We start from the raw sequence: 22,832 nt of genomic DNA on the forward strand, positions 1-22,832 counted from the left end.
ATACTTCATCCGTATATTTCAAATGATTTCTAATTTAGTGTACACAAAATCATGTATTCACAAATATGTCTGAACAGGCCTTTTGCTTATGCTTTTTTGACTGCATTTATGTCTTCATTTGCTGTAGTTGCCAAATGTAGGCAGCAAAGTCAGGAATCTAGTTTTAGGAATGAATTATATCCTAATAGTAGTTGTACATTCATGTCACAGAGGTCGTTTATATTTCAAAGCCTCCACTTGAGATTGTACCAAATAAGGACATCTGGTTTATTTATAGTCTTAAACTCAACTAATCTAGCCAAAGAGAAGTTTTCTCTAGTCAAACTGTATTTCAGCTAGTATTTACCAAGGTTATATGTATAACAGAAATTGTCCAGAGATTGGGGATACTGCTGTAAACAACTGTTTTAAATTCTTTTACACAAACTATTATCTCTACAGTCAACATTGGTTAATTAAAGAGACTGAAAGTGTGAATATAAATCAATCAAAGACAAGGGCAGCAGCAATGAGTTTAGAAATTTCTTCAATCAGAATAGCAGGGCACTCTGACCATGATGAAAACAATGAAAAAATCTTGTCAATAAAAAATTCATGGTTTATTCATTCATTGAATAAATATGACATAACAAAATGAAGGATGAGTGAAAATAAAATTTGTAAATGAAAATAAAATCATCAATTGAATGCATCAGTGGCTTCTTTTTAGACTGACCATTGCTTTCATCAATATTTTTAACAAGAAAACATATTTCAGTAACATTTAAATCTACACATACCAGGTAATTATAGTCGGGTACACTGAAGTCCATGTACCAACATTGTGCTATAGATGACTAAGATAAGACAGAATGTTAATTTAAACCAGGCTACCAACATAAAATATTATATAAAGGGACAGCCTAGAAAATAACATTGAAGTAGGCACCCCTGAACAAGTTGACTCCATAACATTCATAAGATACTGTGACATACATTGATGTGAGTTGTATTGACAGAATGGTGACAATGGCATGCTATATGCAGTGACTTTGTACATTATAATTGTACACTTGTACATTCTACATCTCATTCACATACTACCACAGAAAGGCAACATTCTGCTATCGAAAGGCACCAATATCCTTGCATTCTCTCGATGGACTGGTATTTCTAATGCAGAAAATCAGCATTCTGTTATGAAAAGGCAGCAATATCCTAGCTTTCCCTGATGGACTGGTATTTCCACTGCAGAAAAGCATCATTCTACCAATTACAGACTGAACCTAGCATCCCGAAATGACTGGCAATTCTACTACTAAACAGCATCATTCTACTAGTTACAGACTGCACACTGACCCTAGTCGCCCCTGATGGCTGGTAATTCTACTGCAGAAAATTCAACCAATTACAGACTGCACACTGACCCTAGTCGCCCCTAATGACTGGTAATTCTACTGCAGAAAATTCTACCAATTACAGACTCACACTGACCCTTGTTGCCCCTGATGACTGATAATTCTACTGCAGTAAGGCAACATTCTACCAATTACAGACTGCAGAATGATCCTAGTCACCCCTGATGACTGATAATTATACTGCAGTAAGGCAACATTCTACCAATTACAGACTACAGACTGATCCTAGTCGCCCCTGATGACTGATAATTATACTGCAGTAAGGCAACATTCTACCAATTACAGACTCACACTGACCCTTGTTGCCCCTGATGACTGATAATTCTACTGCAGTAAGGCAATATTCTACCAATTACAGACTACAGACTGATCCTAGTCGCCCCTGATGACTGATAATTATACTGCAGTAAAGCAATATTCTACCAATTACAGACTACAGACTGATCCTAGTCGCCCCTGATGACTGATAATTCTACTGTAGTAAAGCAATATTCTACCAATTACAGACTACAGACTGATCCTAGTCGCCCCTGATGACTGATAATTCTACTGTAGTAAGGCAACATTCTACCAATTACAGACTACAGACTGATCCTAGTCGCCCTTGATGACTGATAATTCTACTGCAGTAAGGCAACATTCTACCAATTACAGACTACAGACTGATCCTAGTCACCCCTGATGACTGATAATTATACTGCAGTAAGGCAACATTCTACCAATTACAGACTACAGACTGATCCTAGTCGCCCCTGATGACTGATAATTCTACTGTAGTAAGGCAACATTCTACCAATTACAGACTGCAGACTGATCCTAGTCGCCCCTGATGACTGATAATTCTACTGCAGTAAAGCAACATTCTACCAATTACAGACTGCAGACTGATCCTAGTCGCCCCTGATGACTGATAATTCTACTGTAGTAAGGCAACATTCTACCAATTACAGACTGCAGAATGCTCCTATTCTCTACTGACTTGTAATTCTACCATGAAACAACATGATTTTACCACAGACTGGTAGCATGATCATAGTCTCCTACAACATATATCTTTCAGTCAGAAACTCTGTGTGATTTGCATAATTTTACCATTCATGCAATAGTATCTTTGTTTTTTTTTCTTTTCTTTTTACTTCCAATTAAAAATAAATGCAGAATTTTCCTTCAGCTATCTTAATGAAGATTAGCACTTACAAAGTAGAATCCAAGTGAGCACTTGCAGAAAAGTTCAATGAAAATGGTGAACACCAATTCAAAAAACATAAAAACGAATTAATCAATATCAAGTCTCACATAAAATAATCTTATCACATGGGCAAGACTGCTCCTCAACTGATCCAAACATCATAAATCAATGTAGATTTTATGTCGTGGTCCTCATGTGGGCTTGTTCCTCAACATGTAAAACCTTAAACATTTGCTTTCTAATCTGAAATTATGTAATCAAAAGGATTTAATTCAAAAATTTCTTTGGGATTTACACAATGTCTGTATTTGTATGAGAATTTTGTATGTGTTTTATGGAGAAGATGATTAGTATCAGGAGAGACACACCCCTTCACATATGCAGGGTAAACATGTATATATCTTCTTCAAAGAAAATCTATTCAAAGTATTTCCAGACATCTCTGATCAACAGAAACTTGAGGACTTGACTATGATTGGTTAAAAATGTATGTACAGTCGTTATATATGTATTTTCTGAGTATTTTACTTCTAATACTTCATATTTACAATTTCAGAGTATCCAAGGGTTTCTGACTATGGCTTTTTATTTCTGCATCAAATAAAATACTCCAGTAAATAAATGAGCTGACAAGACATCAAGTTCACATTTCAAATAAATCTGCCGAGTACTGACTTTAATGTAAAACGAAAGAACAATGATTAGTAACCAGCACTAATCACCATCATATCATGATATGGTACATTTCGCCTCTACAGCTGCAAAAGGGCCTCTAAAACCTATAATGATTATCAACGGCTTAGAGTATCAACTTTAGTTCAGAACAAAATTCTAGCACTTTTGCAACAAGTTTTGCTGTTAATGTTCAAGATTTTTTTTATACACTCAAACCAGCTCTTACTTCATAAAGAAAAACATATTTATATGAGCCATGTGTTATAACTTCATCCCCTTTGATGAGAAATTTCACTTATTTTGGAGTTGTGTAAATCATGCTACATGTAGTGTGACCTGGACATAACACATAGTTCTTGACTTCTTGAATTGTGACAATCATTATGGAACCATGAGAGAGAGGGGGGAAAAACATTCACTGAAAAGAGAGAGTACACTTGGAATGCGACATGCAACATAAAACACCATTTTCTCAAGGAAGAAAACTTTTCCAAACAGATGTATGGGATCTGAAAATCACGTCAGTATGGCATTTATCAATGATTATATATGTCACAAGCCTTTTGACAAGTTCTATACCAATTTATCTAGCAGTTCTCCTCACACAGGTGTCAATATAAACCAAAATCACCATGACACTTTTGCAAGATTAAATTTGTCCTATGTCTTAAATTTTTTTAATAATTCATCTTATTCTGACTTGGAGGGTACGTTTAACACAACCAAGACAATCATATGACATCATCAACATGTGACTTACTTATGACGTCACAATAGTATTATTACATATGTATCTTACAATACATATGACTTTGCCATGATATGACATAACAGATCAATTGTGATAAAATAATTTGATTTATATCTACTTTTTCCATGTGTTGTACTCATAAATGTTCATAATTAAATTATCCTGTTAAAGAGAGAGGTACATTTCAAAAACACAATGGCTATTTCATAGATATGATTAACTATAACTGATATCTTTTAACACATCACAAAACAGGGAGAAATGATCTATACCAAATCTGTGATAAAGCTGTTATATATAACACAATGTTATATAAGAGTAATCAATGTTATTATACAATACCAATAGTACAAATGTAATATATGGTATCATCTATAACATTCAAGGTGTTGTCCATAACAACAGACTTACCAACAAAATGTGTAAAACTCTGGATTCCTCTTAATGTCATGTTGATTAATGTCACTTTTCTGTTCATATCATATTATTTAAAGCAATCTTTTATTTTTACAAGATATATCTTCTGTTTGCTTTACATAACATACATACTGTCTGCAATATTTTCTTTCATCAGGTAATTTAACACAGCAAACAAAAACTGACTTGTCTTTTAACTGATAGTTGAGACTTTTTTTCCATCTATTGCCTTAAGGACTAAAAATACTAAAAATTATTTCATGAGTGAAAAATATTAACTTGAAATACAGAAACAGTTAAAATGAACCCAGTTTGACATAGAAAGTTTAAGAAGTTACTGAAAGAAAATGAATCCATTACAAATTTAGCATACTATTGCTGAATTTAACATCTTAATTTTAAATAAAAAACAAAAAATCTAGCAGGTAGGTGCAAGTTTCGTTTTTCACACAGACAATGTAAAGAAAGTTTGTTAATTGTCTTCACTAACCAAGCATTTCAGAGGTGATAATAAGAAGGGTTAGGATTATTTTTAAGATGAGGTCTTTAACAGTCAAAAACAAACATATACATACTATACACAGTATTTTTATACAAAAAATTGTTTGTTTTCATTGAATGCTGACATTACTGTTCATGTAACTGCTTTATATCCCATTTTTTCTATGATAAATGATATCAAGAGCAATGCACTGCATCATCTCAAACAATGTATTGTTTAAGACCACATTGTAATACAAGTTGTCACCTCTTTAACTTGTGCATTCTTGCTCAGAATGCTTTTGCAGTTGAAACAGTTGGACTGACTGAGCTTGCAAGTGAAACACCAGGAACAGATAGGGACCAAGAATGGTCTGCACAATAATTCGGCACATGCAGTTTGAGGGGGTCAGCCATATCTGTCTGAAACTAATTGACAAATTTTTATCAGTTTTCAGAATTTCTGCTTAAAACATGGTCGTATTACACATCTATTTCTGGAAGTGATATGATATTTCAGTTCAGATTAAAATGGAAAATATCATATCAATGATTCACTGTTTTATGTTTGACAGGATATTCCGAAACTGCACATTTGGAACTTTATCTGCAACACTTCCGGTACAGATATGTTTGGTTATCATGAAAAAATTCTGTGCCATCTGAACTGGGTTACATAAAAGCTGCCTCAGACTTGTTTCATGTTTCCAACTCGATGACATTATTTGGTATCTCTGACAACACCTGGTACACCATGAAGACTTGTCACTTTCCACTGGTACCATCTGTCCATATCTCTATCACATGCCGCACATTGCTACAGGTAAGTGTTATTTGTTTCAGCACTCTTTTTCTCACCAATGAAAGATTTCCTTTCAGTGAAAAAAAAAATTTTCTCTCGCTATTACATTTAATGATTGCTACCATGGTTACATTCACCGATCTCTCTCAAAACATTTTGTCTCACTAATATTATGGTATCATTCACTGGCCCTTAACCCATTCTCTCTCACTCTTAATATTTTCTCTTACTGAAAATCATCTGTATCACTGATAACTCTCTCCCTCTTTGATAAAACCTGTATCTCTCATTATCATTCACCAAATGTTGGCTTGACCTGAGTTGACACCTGTGGTTCCAGTGATAACAAACCCTTGCATTTGTATATCATATGGAATTTTTGCCCTAATTTGTAAAAAGACACACATGGTATCACTGAACACACAGCAAATGTGGTGCTAGTCTTTTCCATTAAAATGTTTCTAAACTACTTTGACTAAATTAATCAGGTCAAAGGTCACACATACAATGATTATCATTCAATAACATTTGCAGATATTGATGGTGATTGTGATATCAACCGTAACATGACCTTTCAGACAGGTCAACTGTTCACTATTTGGCACCTTTTACATATATGCACACAACCGTACAGATGTTCAGATGAGAGACACACACAACAATGTCCAATTAAACTCAATACTAATCTATCTCTATACGTTATTTCTTGTCCAAGTGATTCGGTGCATCAGCGAACATGTACTTGAGTTTGAATGCTTCTGCTAAAAGTTCACCAATTTCTTCGTTGTTCCAATGATGTGTGGGTAGGTTCTGTAGAAACATGAGAATTCCCTGTAAAACAAAAAGCACATCATCAGTCATTCAGTTTTCATGAAATCTATCAGACATTTGATAGGTTGTGACAATGGACACATCTGTTGGGACAGACTGACAGACAGACGGATGGACAGCAGGAATGACTGAATACATCAACATGGTCTTCCTACCTGAAAATCACGTTCCCGTTGTATATCTTTAGAAAACCTCACTAGGAATGCTGCACACATGTAGAGATGAAAGTCAGCAAAACCATTGGGTTCACACTGTCAACACATAAAAATTCAAACATAGTCAGTTAGTAGGGTAGCTGCATTCACAGAACATCTGATATACTGTCACCCAAAAGGTTGGATAATTAACTAATTCTTACTGCTTTAAGCCTATAAAGCCAATGTCTGGTAACAAGACCACTTTTATATAACATAGATCCATAAAAATATAAATAAATGCTGTTTAAGTGTCCATTAAGAAGCCCATCACCTCATTTGTATACCTTGCAGTCTTTTTACAAGACAGAAATGTCTTCTTTGAAAAGACAAGCTAATAATTTCTTTACTGAACAGGTTAGCAAACTTAAATTTTTATCTGTTGAAAAAAGACTCTCTAACACAGAGCAACTTTTAAAAATCAAAATCTGTTCGACATTGTTTCTAATTCCACTTACCAAGTATGTGTCCCAGAGTCTGACTGTACACCTAAGTGGTATTTCTCGCATCAGTAAATTATTCATCCACCGGAAAGAGAACTGAAGGTATTCCACATTCTGTTCCTCCAAGTGTTTATGTAATGGAACTGATGTAGAGAAACGATTACAATGTATTTAATATACAGACACAGTGGGAGTATGGGGATTTTTGTTAGGTCTATTGGCCCATTACTACTTAACATCATTCTGAGGTGGAGTCTCCTAGTCAAAGCCAATGGATACCTCACTGGTCAACCTGTCGGAGGCATGTGACATGCCATCCAGAGCAAGTGGGGTAAAGTACAGACATGTCTGTTTCAGCTTTCTTGAATTATCTTTGAGGACATCATTTGCATAAGAAGCTGGCAATAGGTAACAACAATATCCCTAAATGACCAGGAGACATCATGAACATGGCATGAAAAACAATTCTATGTAAATTTTTACTCAATTTGAAGCACACAAAACACAGGAAGATGACACTTGAATTAATACAGATGATGTCAAAAACATCTGATCATTAAGTTGAGGCTGATTTCTGGGCCTCCAAACACTTCTTATAATATCAAAAGTCAATTTGATTTTGAATAAGACACTATGGAATTCTATAACTCAAAACATATGTCTTACCATCAATTCTTTTGACCAGCTCCTTGAGGGCATTGACTTTCATCTGTATACCCGGCTGTGCAAATGTGTAGTTGTCTTGGATACCATCCAGCAGACGTGACGTACACCAGTAACTATCAGCCTCAATGATGCGTAGCGTTTCCTGCGGAAGTTCCTGTAAGTCACAGTTCTCGGATTCTACATCTACAGCAGACAACGTGATCATGAGGCCACGTAAAAATTGGGAAACTCTCTTAATTAGGATATGTATAAGTATATTTTTTGATGAATTTGCTGAAGATGTCATTTTGTCAGATGTGACCTTTGACCTATCTCCTTGACCAATGACCATTTTAGTATGATAAGGTGTATAGCTTGATGACACAATACTAAGAAATAAATATGTACCAAATCTGTTTCTGTTGTGAGATTCTCAGGACGTGACATCAATTCAGAGCGGGATGAGACAGGACAGGGATGGGGTGGACACATTAGGTAACATCGTTAGGACTATTGTCTACAATCAGTGCAACTGTGACAATTGAAATGTCAAATCCTACAGAATTATTAAATCAATCTTGACTTCCATACTTTTTGGAGCCAAAGATGAGTGATCTCCCTTGTGACTTTTTATACTCCGATTTCAGACATGCTGGTACATATTAGCATAAAATTTCATTTGACTAAGAAGAAAAGAAGAAACACTACTCCTGATAAGATTCCAATAAATTTGTTCTTTTGTCTACAGTGCTAGTAACCGACATGTTTTGGTCGTCAGTATTTAGATGACAGCAAGGAATGTTGATAATTGATCATGGTATAATACTTGTAGGATAATGAAAGAAAAAAATCAAGGGTTATTTGAGGGCCTTTTGGAGCAGAAAATGGGTTCCGTTCCTAGTTACAACTATTTCATAATGAAGCCAAATTCCAAAAATTTGCAATTTACTCCTGAAAATTTCATTTTCAATTCACCCAATTGTTTCTCAAAATGAGGCAAAAATGACCAATCCAAAATCTGTGAGAAAAAAATCCTGGTCTTAGAACTTAGGTATTGGAAACAATTGTCACAGTACAATATTTACATCATAATTGAAAACTGGATAGAAACTTTGTACATGTAGAACCAAACTACTGCTTCAGTGGAACTTACATGTCGTCTGTATAATACCAACAATGGTATGTTCATAAACATTTTTTCAGGTTGTGTTAACACTGCTATATCCTGATCACATGATTTCAATTTTCAATCTAAATGGCATTTGTAGAATATTTTCTCACCATTTTCAATGTACTCAGACAAGAAAACCACAAAGAACGGTGTAACCAGATCGTTGATTCCCTGGACGTATCCACTGGCAGGGTGGCGAATTGCCCAGATGTACAAAATCCTTTCAAAAATCTACACAAAACAAGTGTTTAATACATAAATCATATAACATATTGAAAATGACAACCTTAACATGTAATTTATCGTAAATAACATTACATTTGATCAATTAGAAACCAAAAGAATTATTTTGTAAATAAATCTTTATAAAAGTCTGATATCTGTTACACGCCTGTGTATCTTTTTTAATTTTCCTTCTGGATACTTTTTCATAGGTACATAAGATTTTTCTGACAACTGATTTTGTTTTCCCCTTAAGAAAGCAGAATGGTATTTCTAGTATCATTCCTGCATTATTTACAGAAAATTCTTCTTTTATTCTCCATCATTTCACTCCATGAAAATCATATAAATGAATTCAAGAACATGGGGAAATTTTTTTTTACAATTTATTAAAATTTCATAGAAGCAGGCAGACATGTTCAACCACAGCTGAATTCATATGAAGTTGTAAAACTGAAAACACAGCAAATAAGAAGCACCATAAACCCAGTCATACCAAAGACTACATGCAACACAAAACATACTACCCATTTCATGCTTCAATCACTTAAAACAAGTCATTTTTTTCTATATCTGTCTTTTATCCATTTTTCTTTAGAAAATCTTTTGTTCAGTCTACATATAGCCATCCCATGCTTGTGAAGATCTTGTGAGAAAATGTTTATAGAATAGGTAACTAAAGTCTATCACCGCGGTAACATGTCTGTTAATTTGACCTTCATTCTCTAGAACTTCTATGAACTATCCTTACAAGTCTCTAACATGCGACAGCATTTAAAGTCATCAATTAAACAGAGGATTATGATTCCCGGGTGTTCTAAACCTCCAAAACCGGCATCAAGTGATTAGAGCTAATTATCAGGTTGATTAAGATGTCTGGGAGTTCTAAATCTCTAAAGCTGAAAGGATATGTAAATGTCCAAGCAGCTAGAAAGTTAATTGCAGGAATCAATTTCATTTCCGTATTAGTTTTTAATGCATACAATTTTCATTAACATATCCCGATAGCAACCATTCCATACGGTTGCATACTTACTTCTTGAACAACCTTCTGTTGAAACAAGTGAGCAAGTGATGTCATTCTTGGAATATCTTTAAGAATCTGTAAAACAAGCATTGAATTTTTCATCATGTTTTTAAAATTACACCATGAATTTGTGGGTCAAGTCAAAGCACTAGCTTGCCAAAGATGAAGACAACAAAATTAAGCTTCAACTTAACCAAGATCTGTTGTCACATCTTAAGCATTTCATTAACCCAGATTTTGACCACAAACAAATTAAAACTACCATTTAAACCAAAGCATGATCCATACATATCTGCCACTCAAAAGACTAAAAGCCAATACACCCACATAAGCCACCAGGAATTTGTTCGTGAAAATCACATGATAACACCATTCTCACCAATCAACTACAATGTTATTATTTTATATGTTGGTTTAAGTGATTAATACTTAAACTGCATTGTTATTTGGTAAAGAATCTATCTGATATCCATGCAATCACACTGAACAGAATTTCTGGTGAAGTACACATAATGTCATATGTAAACAGACAAAGTGAGCTAGCAATATATACCAATATGCGCTGCAGATATGAATCTGTATACCATGCAAGTAGTAGAAAGTTTGCATTATCAAACATACAATGGTAATTGTAATGGAACCCACCAGTAATCAAAATACCTCTTTATCCTACATCATCTTAACATCTTAAAAGTCATAGACCAAATATCATATCCATCTCATAATCTAATAAATCAAATTGTTTAGATTTCTGAATGCTGCATAGGTGGGTTTCTTTTATTTTTTGTTTTGTTTTATTTTGTTATTTTTTTCCCCAATTTTTCAGTTTTACTAAAAGCTTCATGGATATATTTTTCATAAAAGTCTGGAAATAATACTTTTCTCCATTAACCTTAATCTTAAAGGTAGCAAATTTTGCCAACTTGATTCAATACGTAAAAATAGCATAAAATTGAATCTTCAGAAATAACAAACTTCATAGTATATTACGAGATCCTTTACAATAGCCTTAGCACAGTTTGACAAAGCAAGCAAACACCAATAACTTGACAACATCCAACAGTGAAGGCACAGTGATGTGGACATTATCTATCAGATAACACGACAGCCTACTCACTTCCTGAACTATTTTTTGTTGAAATAAAGGAATTAATGGACTCATTCTTGGTATATCAATGTGAATCTGAAACCAAGAGGTTGTAAGATAAATGAACAGATTAAAATTTTCAGAAATTACAATGTCCCAAGCAAACAATATCTGTATGTCATTCGCTGTTCAATCTTCGCTGGTCTTTATGATGTTCTACGTAATGGACTGAAAAAAAGTAAAGTAAATTAATCCCAACCATGCCTGGAATTCTCAGATAATTTTTGTACATTGATGGCAGCCCTTGGATGTACAGACAGACATACAGTATTATTACTGAAGGCAATCCTGATTTCTGATTTCCTTATATTTAGAGGAAGGAAATACTCAGTGCTGTCATAGTACACTATCACATCCATGTTGATTGCACAATTTGCGTACCAGGAATCTGTTTTGAATATGTAAGAGCACTAAACTTTTGTAGCAGTATTAAAATGTATTAGACTTCAAAACTATTTGGTACCATGTAGACAAATGTAACTTATAAAACATAAAATGAATATGATTATCAGTACTTAAAGCATTTCACTTTACTGTCAATGACATCTATACACTTACAATGTCATAGTGTGGTCGGAATAGTGCTTGAACTCTGATCACATACAATGTGCTGGGTTTAAATACCAAAATAAAAGCTTCCTTCTCCTTCTAATACACGTAATGTGACAATGAAAATAAGCAGTATGTGTTAATTTCCAAGCAGCTCCTACCTGCTCTGACTATTGGTTAGTGAACTTGTGAATTAGGGAAAAAAACCTTAAAGCATTAATGCATGTAACTGTGCTCTTCAAGGGAACATGATGGAGGGGAGGTAACTCATAACTCATAAAGAGAGCAATTGAACTATTAATTCATTAGTATCCAGGTCAGAGAGATGATAACTGAGTGATAGAGTAGCATCGTTAGAGAGAGATCAAAGTAATACAAAACAAATGAAAACTGCATGAAGTTGTTTATAAAGAAGAGATATGAAGTGAAAGTGATCGTTTTGTACGTAAACAAAGAATGCTGGTTATGATACTAGTCTTGATAAACCACTCATGGTTTGGACAAACTTTCTTGTACATATATTTTGTTTACTTTGTATCAAATCAAGTTTGATTTCAAAATTATTGCTGGCGGCAAATAAATAACAATTACATGTACAGGTTTCTCAATCAGAGGGACTTGAACTCGGTCATTATTAATGGATACCAACTATAAAATCAATATCATGAATTACATTAATTACTTTACATTGATTACAAAATGGCCATCCCTACTTCGCTCTATGGAAAATGACATCACCAAAATTTTCTCTCTTTTAAAAAACCAGATATTTGTAAAATAATTTTCATTGAGTTCTCATTCTTTTTTTAATAGAGGGGTACCTTTTGAATTTTTTTATTTTTGTTTTGCTGCAGTCCTGCTATATAACAATGATAGGGTAAATAATTAATAGCACTGAATATGACAGATCTACTTACAGTACCAAGTCCTAGCCCCTGTAAGGATATAAATAAGATTGTGTCACATTCCTAACTACACAAGGAACCATATACCTACCCACATATATGTTGTGTGAACATAACGCCATAGTCGAGAGTAAACAATGGCATAGGATTAATGAAAGAGTTTAGCCTTCTGACCTATCAGATCAGAAATAAAGGAGAATAACGGTAATTTTATGGGCAAGGATGGAATGGGATTCCTTGATGAAACTGAAATCAAGGACCAATCAAACTAAAGATCACGACAAGTAAAAGACTAGAGGTCAGTGCTGAATGTCAATAAAATAAATACAACATGAAAAATTATCAAAATAAATCACAGTGGTAAAAGATTTGATCCAATTGTGCAATAGACACAGTTATAAAGCAATGGATTAAAAGAATTGGCTATGATAGCTACTTGTTGTTGGTGGAAAAGCTGGTTGATAAAGCAAGACAACTGATTACATCAGGTGCAAAGATATAACTGGAATGAGAAGAACTTCAGTTAGTGAGGATGCTGCAGTATATTTCTGTAACATTGTGTAACATTTCACATCAGATTCACATTCTCAACCGTATTTATTCTTGTAGTAGGTCAATAATTTTAATTGTAATTTTTACAGCCATACAAACATGGATGGGCTCATTACTTGCTATGGGCTTATTGAAAAGACAAATGCTTTCATATTCCTACACCTATGATAATCCTCTGAAACCTTCAAAATAAGAATCTGCAAAAAGTTAACAAACATGCTTTTATATTAAAATATAAATTTCAATGCATTAAAATGAAATAAACTGAAAGAAATATTGAGCAGTTCATGTATGACAGTTCAGTATGTTTCAGTGGTTTTTACTTCCACACATTTTGCTGATACATCTTCCTTGACATTTTAGCCTTTGAATCTAACACACACACACACCACAATTACATTTATTTCCCTTCCCTGAACCAGTGTGTCTATACATTCCATTGGGTCCCCTTTCATGTCTCTTATTTTGACTGGTGTTTAGTCCCCTACAAGGTCTCCAATTTTGACTGGTGTTTAGTCCCTACCAGGTCTCCAATTTTGACTCTTATTTAATCCCTACCAGGTCTCCCATTTTGACTCTTATTTAATCCTTACCAGGTCTCCCATTTTGACTCTTATTTAATCCTTACCAGGTCTCTCATTTTGACTCTTATTTAGTCCCTTACCAGGTCTCTCATTTTGACTGGTGTTTAGTCCCTTACCAGGTCTCTCATTTTGACTCTTATTTAATCCCTACCAGGTCTCTCATTTTGACTCTTATTTAGTCACTACCAGGTCTCTCATTTTGACTGGTGTTTAGTCCCTACAACGTCTCCCATTTTGACTCTTATTTAATCCCTGCCAGGTCTCCCATTTTGACTCTTATTTAATCCCTACCAGGTCTCTCATTTTGACTCTTATTTAGTCCCTTACCAGGTCTCTCATTTTGACTGGTGTTTAGTTCCTACAAGGTCTCCCATTTTGACTCTTATTTAATCCTTACCAGGTCTCCCATTTTAACTCTTATTTAGTCCCTAAAAGGTCTCTCATTTTGACTCTTATTTAGTCCCTTACCAGGTCTCTCATTTTGACTGGTGTTTAGTTCCTACAAGGTCTCCCATTTTGACTCTTATTTAATCCCTACCAGGTCTCCCATTTTAACTCTTATTTAGTCCCTAAAAGGTCTCTCATTTTGACTCTTATTTAGTCCCTTACCAGGTCTCTCATTTTGACTCTTATTTAGTCCCTTACCAGATCTCTCATTTTGACTGGTGTTTAGTCCCCTACCAGGTCTTCCATATTGACAGGTGTTTAGTCCCTACCAGGTCTCCAATTTTGACAGGTGTTTAGTCCCTACCAGGTCTCCCATTTTGACTCTTATTTAGTCCCTACCAGGTCTCCCATCTTGACTCTTATTTAGTCCCTAAAAGGTCTCCCCTTTTGACTCTTATTTAGTCCCCTACTAGGTCTCCCATTTTGACTGATATTTAGTCCCCTAGTAAGTCCCTCATTTTAACTGGTGTTTAGTCCCCTACCAGGTCTCCCATTTTGACTGGTATTTAGTCCCTTACCAGGTCTCCCATTTTGACTGGTATTTAATCCCTTACCAAATCTCCCATTTTGACTGGTATTTAGTCCCTTACCAGGTCTCCCATTTTGACTGGTATTTAATCCCTTACCAAATCTCCCATTTTGACTGGTATTTAGTCCCTTACCAGGTCTCCCATTTTGACTGGTATTTAATCCCTTACCAAATCTCCCATTTTGACACTATAAGGTCTCTTACTTGTCTGAAGGTTTCCTGGTGCATTTCCTGGTGGCGAGTGTCATAGTACTGCTCTATAAAGCCAAAGTACTCATTCCTCTTCCTCAGTAGAGTAGGTTCTCGCCGGTCCAGACTGGCAGGAAGGTAACCCTACATCAATACAAAGACAGACAGTCATCAGAAAAGGAATCCATTTAGAGACAAAAACAGCTAAGTAAAATCTTTGCTCTGAAGTTTTAACAACTGTTCTTACCCTCTTTACCACAGATAAGCCCTCCTTCCCCAGTGACAAAAAAAAAATGTCCAAAAGCAGGGAGAGAGCTTTTGGTAACATCGTGCTGGCACATAAGTGTTTGCATTCTTGGAAGAAAAAGAAAAGTGAGGAGAGGGTAAAATATTGCATAAGAAGATTCTACCCGATATTTTATAATGTTCATCTGGTATAATCCTGTTATTTCTACATGTATTCCAGAATATGATTATTTACTACATCACTGTAGTCATAGTAACTATATCAAGGAGTTTAATGGTATTTTTAAACAATTCATCTTAAGGTTATTTACAATGCCTATTTTTTTATCTTCCAGTGTCTCTATTTACACTTAGTTTAAGAGATGAAAACTCACAATATAACACAAGAGAAAATACCATAGGATACCAGATTCTATGATTTTTAATTATTGGTTACCATAGTAACATGATTGATTTTGAAAAAAAAAAAGATTAGAATACCAATACTATGCCCAATATTAAATACCTTAACACATTAAAAACCTTATATTTATCATCTACATACGGAGAGGATTTTCCAGGCAGTAGGACGGACAGCTTTTGGAATTCCTGACCAGCTTAGTTTTCTGAGTTCATCTGTAACAAGGTGAAAAATATTCCAGCATTAAAATAAATCTTGCTTAATGAGTGGGACCACAACGTGGAATATTTATAACACATACACAAGAGACTTTATTGTGATGATCAAGTAAAACAGATTCTTTCTTTCAAAAAATAATAAAACTTTCAAGAGAAATCAAAACAATGTTTATTTTATACACCTGTTTCTCAAATAATTTATAATATTGTATTCTAAACTACTTATCAATAGATAAATGTACCAACATCTTAAATGTTTTCTTCATATCAAAAAGTATCATACCCCTGTAATGCACAACTACAGTGTAATGCATAACTTGATGTTAGAAAGAACACATGACACTTGTAGTATACTGAAGATATACCTAGATCTGTGTTCTGTGCAGCCATGGCACTTTTGAACTTTTCCAGTTTGATGACTTGGCGGTCTGGCACTTTTTTTTGTGTTGGTCTGATGGCTGTCGTCTTGGGAGCTTGCCATCCAGTGTTTAGTCTCATTCCTACTCCAGGACCTGCTCCTTGTGAAGAGGTGGCTGATGGAATGGCAGTCACATGACCTGGTGAATAATACAAAGACAACACATATACATTTCACATTTTACTTTCCGGTACTATAAGCCATCGCTCACTCTTCCATCGTGATAACTCATCAAACTCTCATCTCTGACCAACTGACCAATTATAATGTTTGGTCTATGAGTACAGTTGTTTAAGTGATCAATCCAATACTTAAATGACAGGTCCATGACCTTTACCTTTATTTGAGATCACAAATATTACATGGTCATTACTCAACCCTATAAATATGTTTAAAGCACAAATTTTTAACATTAACAAGATTTTTCCATACATATCAGAACATCAAATGTACTGATTAAATATTACAGAGGTAAATCTATTCCATAAATCAACGAAATTTACTTTGTTTGTTGTCATTCTGAGCATTGATTTGTTTGCTGTGGTTGTCTATGACAGCCTCCGCAGTTTTGCGAACATCCCGAAGAGACATCTGGATATTAGCCATGACGAGGAGTTCATCGTCTCCATCATCCCAAGCATCTGATGTTTTGTTTTCAAAATCATGGAATGCATCTTTTTTGTTACTCTTTAGCTTGCCATTATCTTCTTTTTTACTGAAAACATCCATACATAAACTTCTTAATGAATTATTTAACTACAAAACAAAGAAATATCATGATGGGTACAAGAATAAGACTTTGAACTGTTTTCCCCCATTTTATTTTTTCAAATCTTTGTCTATGATGCAGGAATAAAGATAACTTCATTAAGATACACCTGGAAAACCACTAGTTCTGTATTATTGATGAGGACCTAGTCTCACTACCTTAGTAGGTTTTCAAAACCTGACTTTAAGGATTATTGATTTATGGCATTTGTACTTAAAAATCTTATACCTACAACCAGTACTGATTTGTACTACAAGAATCAATTGTTTGAATTGATGTGGTATCTTTGTATCAAGACAATTGGAATATAGTGAAAGTACTTAGATCATGAATTTAGAATCCATATGATACAACAAAACTAGACAACCAACATTCAATTTTACACCAAGAATATGGATCCGTTTGTTTACCAGATTTATTGTCCAGGGAACAACTAGGGTAATTTTGTAATAGCGGTGGCTACTTCACTGAATAACATATGAGAGACTTATCACATGTCATCAACAGAAATTAGAATGAAGTGTTCAGCCATTGCACACAATGATGACAGCACAACCAGTCTGTTTCTCAGCTTCCTGAGAAACACAAATTGCAATGGTTTGGAAGCATCAAACCACATACCTGGTATCTTGGGATATTTACCTGTAGTTACATAGATCAATGTTTTACAGACTAAGCTACTGAAGCCCCCTCAAAACTACCAACAAATGGACTCATCTAAGGACTTGTAAATCATGATTTTTTAAAATGTTTTTACAGCATGATGTTAAGATCAGTCTTACAGTGTACCAATAGTTTATCCCAATCTTTAGACTGCCAGTCATTGGTATAATCAATATGGTAAACCTGTACTTCAATCAACCGCTCTTCTTTAATAACTGCTTTGTGTATAAAACACTTAAGTTTGACTATAAATCTTATTTACCAAATCAATACACACAGACTTCAGCTGTTGCCTGTATTAGGTATATATAACAATATGTTTGATGTGAACAGGTTACATGTGTACAGCTGTTTAATGAAGTAATTGTATCAACCTCAAAGAGACATGTTTTAATGGTTTCCTTCATTATCTGAACTATACATAGAAGTTGAAATGAGAATGTGGTAGTCTTCATGGGGGGGGTGGTATATTATACAAGAAATATAAAGTTCAAATACATGCAACATTTAAATGGATAAACATGTTCAAACCCACATTGAATTTAAAGAATGTATTATAAAAAAATGAAATCAATTAATTCTTCAATTCTCACATCTTTCTTTTTTCTGGATAAAGGAAGAGGCTTCTTATGAAAAAAATTAACAAAATACAGTACTAAGAAAACTTCAGTTACCTTCTCGGAAGTGCTGCTTGTTGCATAGGTGGGTGCTGAGCTCCATAGACTGGCTTGATGCTGAAAAACAGACACTTGTATAGATACTTCATACTTGGATCGTTTTCATGTACTACAAGTGGGTAATAAATTTTATCAAAAATTAATTAATTTGTTCTCAGATGTTACTGAAAAGAATTGATTTATAACACAATGTATTGAAAATTAAGATTTTTGAATCTCTTCCAATGATTTATATAACCCTCATAGAGGTCTAGAATTCTCTGCTGTAGGAACCATGTTTACAGTGAAACTACTAATATGTCAACAAACATCTGACAGGAGGAAGTAAATCTGTTTGTATGTTACAATTTTGAGTACATGTTGTAATGGTCGGTGTTGTAGAAATATATGGTCACTATTGTCCAGAATAGCCTCCAGGCTGCTAGCAGTCTACCTGACAGGTGAGTCTGCTTTCAGCTATAGATGTTATCAGGTATACACCTGAGGTAAAGTCCTAAGTATTACTGATCATCTACTCTCTATCTGTGTAATCTAAAACCATAACCATCACAAGTGCTTTGTATAAAACTGTACATCACAGAGGGAAAAAGTTAAAACTCTGATATCAATAAGATACACATTATATACTCCACATCATCAATGACTGGCAGTAGGATATTCAATCTTTACCTGGTTCAAACAATACATGGTCCATTTTGTGACAAATAATATCCAAGGCTAAACATGGATGAGAAGAAGTTTGTGTTGTTCTAACACTAAGTCTATTTGGGCTAGCATTTCACTCCGAATAAAAAGCAAAATAGAAATTGAAACAAGGACAGTCATCAAGATCCCCCGCCCATGTTCATTTGTAAAATATATAAATTAAAATAAACATGAAAAACTGGAATATATATCAGCCAATCACGTCAAAGCAGCCTCATTAAATATGTGCGGAATTTGTTGTTAATCTAACTTGGCCAAGGGATTAAGGTAACAACTATACCAACTACGTTTTGTCAAAATCCTACCACTCCTTCAAAAGATACCATGTAGAAAGCAGCTTATTAAAGAAATCAGCCAATCAGGTCAAATCAGGTCACAGTAGCCTAATTAAATATGTGCCACATTCACTTTTAATCAAACTTGGGCAGGCGAATAAGGTAACAAGTGTACTAACCAAGTTTCATAAAAATCTGACCAGTCCTTCAAAACATGATAGGTTAGATTTGTCATTTGACTACACAAGTCTCAAACTACATGCTCTAGAGAAGACAATCTAATCAAATTCATATTTCTGATATCACTTTGTTTCCTGTACCTTGTTTTTATAATATGAAGCCAGAAATCTTATCTTAATGAAGAGCTGAAGGCATGTCATTAATTGCTTTGTTATTGATATGGTATTATGAATAGTTGTACAGGGTGGTCGGGATGTGGACAGGAAATTGCTTGCAATATAGGTCAAACATGTTACATCAATAATGGTTGATTGTTACTACACTTGAAATGATACAGCAAATTTTGAACCAAAAAATTTCTTTCAACCAATTTAAACAACAAACTAACATAATTATGACTCTATATTAAGAAATCTATACACTACAGATATACAGAAATCTATACACTACAGATATACAGAAATCTATACACTATAGATATATAGGTAGTATAAAAAAGGGCAATAGCATAGGCAAGATAACTATGAGAGCCTCTTCACAATCAATAAAACATAGATTTATGAGGTACCTGTGCTGTTTTTTTAGTAAACAAACAAATGATATCTCCCCTTATTAGCAAATATGTGATTTGCTGCTTTTGTAGTTGGTTGGGTTTGCCAGAATAAGAACTAAAAACTTTTACTTGCACTTTGTCAGTCAGTGATAAAGGTGTACAGCAACTTTCATGAAGATATCTTTAACAGTTTAAAAGTTACAGTCTGCACAAGAAATGTAATGTACATTTCATATACCATGCTTTGGTCAGTTTAGGGAGAGTTTGGTTTGTAGAAGTGAAGAAATTTGACAGGTCTGGACTGGGCTATAATTGAACTGATTCCGTTCAGTACATATCATTAACCATTCCGTTTGTTTCACCACTTACACTGCACATATTCAACTGAATACAAAGAAAAAAGCTTTATAGAGTAGAAAAGATTTCAGAGAAGTGAAAACAAATAGTGATACTTGTATTCTATACATGGCTTCAGTAAAAAAGAAAACTATACATTGCCCAGCAATTTTGATAGTAACATGCCATTACATAAAGCCTGACATAGCCCTGGTCAGATGGTCGACTTGTTTACCAATTGATATATTTGAGGAAAATGCTTTTGTTGATCAATATAAAAACTGATCTTCTAGAACAACATTCATTTAATATTTCAGTGTATGTGTTAAAATAACCATTCAATTACTCATCGCTTTCTAATTCTTCATCTGTACTTATTTTCACTTTACCTGCAGCAATTTCATGCTTCGGTTAAATGATAGACTCATTTTATATGGTTTCAATTTGTCATTGGAGATAACTATTCATTATGTTAATTACAATCTTACCGATCAGGGAAGGTATTGTGTACAGAGCCTTCCTGTGACAGGTATATGTAGCAGGGGTGTAAAGTTTACAACTGTCAACACAGGTGTTGATTTCATGGACCACTGGTAGGGACTCTAGTCTAGATCATCCAGATAAGGCCGGTTTTCAAAAGTGATTTTCAGTATATCTCAAATCATTTTGGACACAAAATCAGTTTGATATTCGGAATTGTGAAGGATCAGTATTGGGAAGGTTTTCAATACTATGTAGTTCTATATATTGCAATTTCATTCGGCTTTGAGAAGGATCTGTTTGGGGAAGTTGTACTGCACGTACAGAAAATACCATTATCAATAGCAGACCTCTCCCTACCTTGCTGGTAGACAACACAATATAATAAAATCATAATATTGTCAGAGCTACAACAATGCAACTTATATGTATGAATCATCTCTTCCCTTCTTTGTTAGTAAAACAAATGTTAGTTTGTGGCACCTGTATCTAGCTCTTTCTAACCACTGTGTGTCACAACTGGTTCTAATTTCTCTGAACAATCATTGTCATACTATTGCTGTAAGTGTTTTTTGAAAGAATATGTTTGATCATCAATGATAAAATGATACAATAAGATTCAATAGGATACAACTGGATGTTCTAAATATGCAGGTGGATACTCTGCCTTTATATCCATATCTTAACATATTTTTTAATATATTAATCACTGTCGCTTCTCTTTATTTCTTTATGGCAAGTCAAATGAATTAATATTTTTAAGTCTCTAAAAGTAATTGTTGGCAATGTAATATACTCAAGGAGACTGTTCCAGGTTTTGACAATCCTAAGGCTAAATGAGCATCTCTAAACATATGATGGTATGAAATGCTTACAATGATTTTTTTCCCTTCCCTTCTGTGTCTACTCACATGTTCTAGTTGATGTATCGAGTTCAAAATTTCCCTTTTGTTAAATTTCGATCATGTTGATCTCTCATGATTAAAGGAAATATTGATGTTGCCTCTTAATCTGAAGAAATTATCAACTGCGATAATTATTAATTTACCATTTCAAATACATATATAACTTTAAGGCCCAGTAAAAAAAAGCTAACATAGATGGAAAATCCCAAGACATTACTTATTTTATGAAAAAAGGGAATCACTACTGTAGGACTTGACTTTCGCGATTTTGACAACAGCATTAACTATGCAAAGAAACATCTTAATAAGTATGTGCACACAGTGGGCGTACTGAGGATATGGTAATTTGTCCTTGGCACGGCCTGAAGCTATACTAGTGATCCAAATATGGAATGCCGGTTGTAAACGCGTTTGACAGTTGCTGTGCAAGTCATTTACCTCCCTGGGAAACTGGTTCCCTTTTTCCAAAACCCCGGTTTGCTTCCTTCCTTAGCAGACGAACTGCTCGGACGAGACATGCCTGTGTAGATCTTCGGTCTTGGATCCAGGGAGCATAATACGGCGATTATAGTGTGTCTATATCATTTTGGGGGATGAGCTGGAAATAAGTGTTGACAATATGGCGAAATTGTGACGTGCACTTCCGATACGCTGACTTCCTACTCGATTCTGGGTCAGTTGAACTTTTGAGGGGTCGTAGCAAAAACAAATACTAATTATTAAAAAAAAGACGACAATGATAGTAACACGTTCTAAAGGTACCTTCTGACATAAACAAAAAATTATATGCATGTTATACCTTCAGAATTACATAGTTAGGATAAATTCAAAAGTCAAGAAAGTACTGTTTTGCTTTATAGT

At 34.4% G+C, this 22,832-nt stretch overlaps 1 protein-coding gene across 1 annotated transcript; it reads right to left on the reverse strand.

Moving 5' to 3' along the window:
* Nucleotides 1–586: 586 nt before the first annotated feature.
* Nucleotides 587–22,587, reverse strand: LOC132557047 (TBC1 domain family member 22B-like). Its single transcript, XM_060221512.1, has 12 exons — nucleotides 22,410–22,587; nucleotides 18,535–18,594; nucleotides 16,932–17,143; nucleotides 16,376–16,567; nucleotides 15,937–16,007; nucleotides 15,162–15,290; nucleotides 10,254–10,319; nucleotides 9,106–9,226; nucleotides 7,846–8,028; nucleotides 7,195–7,322; nucleotides 6,698–6,793; nucleotides 587–6,542 (listed from the first exon to the last, which is right to left on the reverse strand). The coding sequence occupies exons 1-12, from the start codon at nucleotides 22,487–22,489 to the stop codon at nucleotides 6,411–6,413; spliced, it is 1,470 nt and encodes a 489-aa protein (XP_060077495.1). The 5' UTR covers nucleotides 22,490–22,587; the 3' UTR covers nucleotides 587–6,410.
* Nucleotides 22,588–22,832: the final 245 nt, after the last annotated feature.

The sequence above is a fragment of the Ylistrum balloti genome, unplaced genomic scaffold, assembly GCF_031769215.1.
Source record: "Ylistrum balloti isolate Yb309-2 unplaced genomic scaffold, AGI_CSIRO_Ybal_v1 Utg370618, whole genome shotgun sequence".
Taxonomy (NCBI): Eukaryota; Metazoa; Mollusca; class Bivalvia; order Pectinida; family Pectinidae; genus Ylistrum; species Ylistrum balloti.

What these genes read in the sequence shown, in the direction of transcription:
- LOC132557047 (XM_060221512.1), bottom strand. Translation starts at nt 22,489, where the DNA reads ATGTCTCGTCCGAGCAGTTCGTCTGCTAAGGAAGGAAGCAAACCGGGG. An exon ending in CAAGCAGCACTTCCGAGAAG is followed by an intron (nt 17,144 to 18,534) that starts GTAACTGAAGTT and finishes GGATGTTTTCAG; the next exon opens with TAAAAAAGAAGATAATGGCA. An exon ending in AACGGGAACGTGATTTTCAG is followed by an intron (nt 6,543 to 6,697) that starts GTAGGAAGACCA and finishes TTTGTTTTACAG; the next exon opens with GGAATTCTCATGTTTCTACA.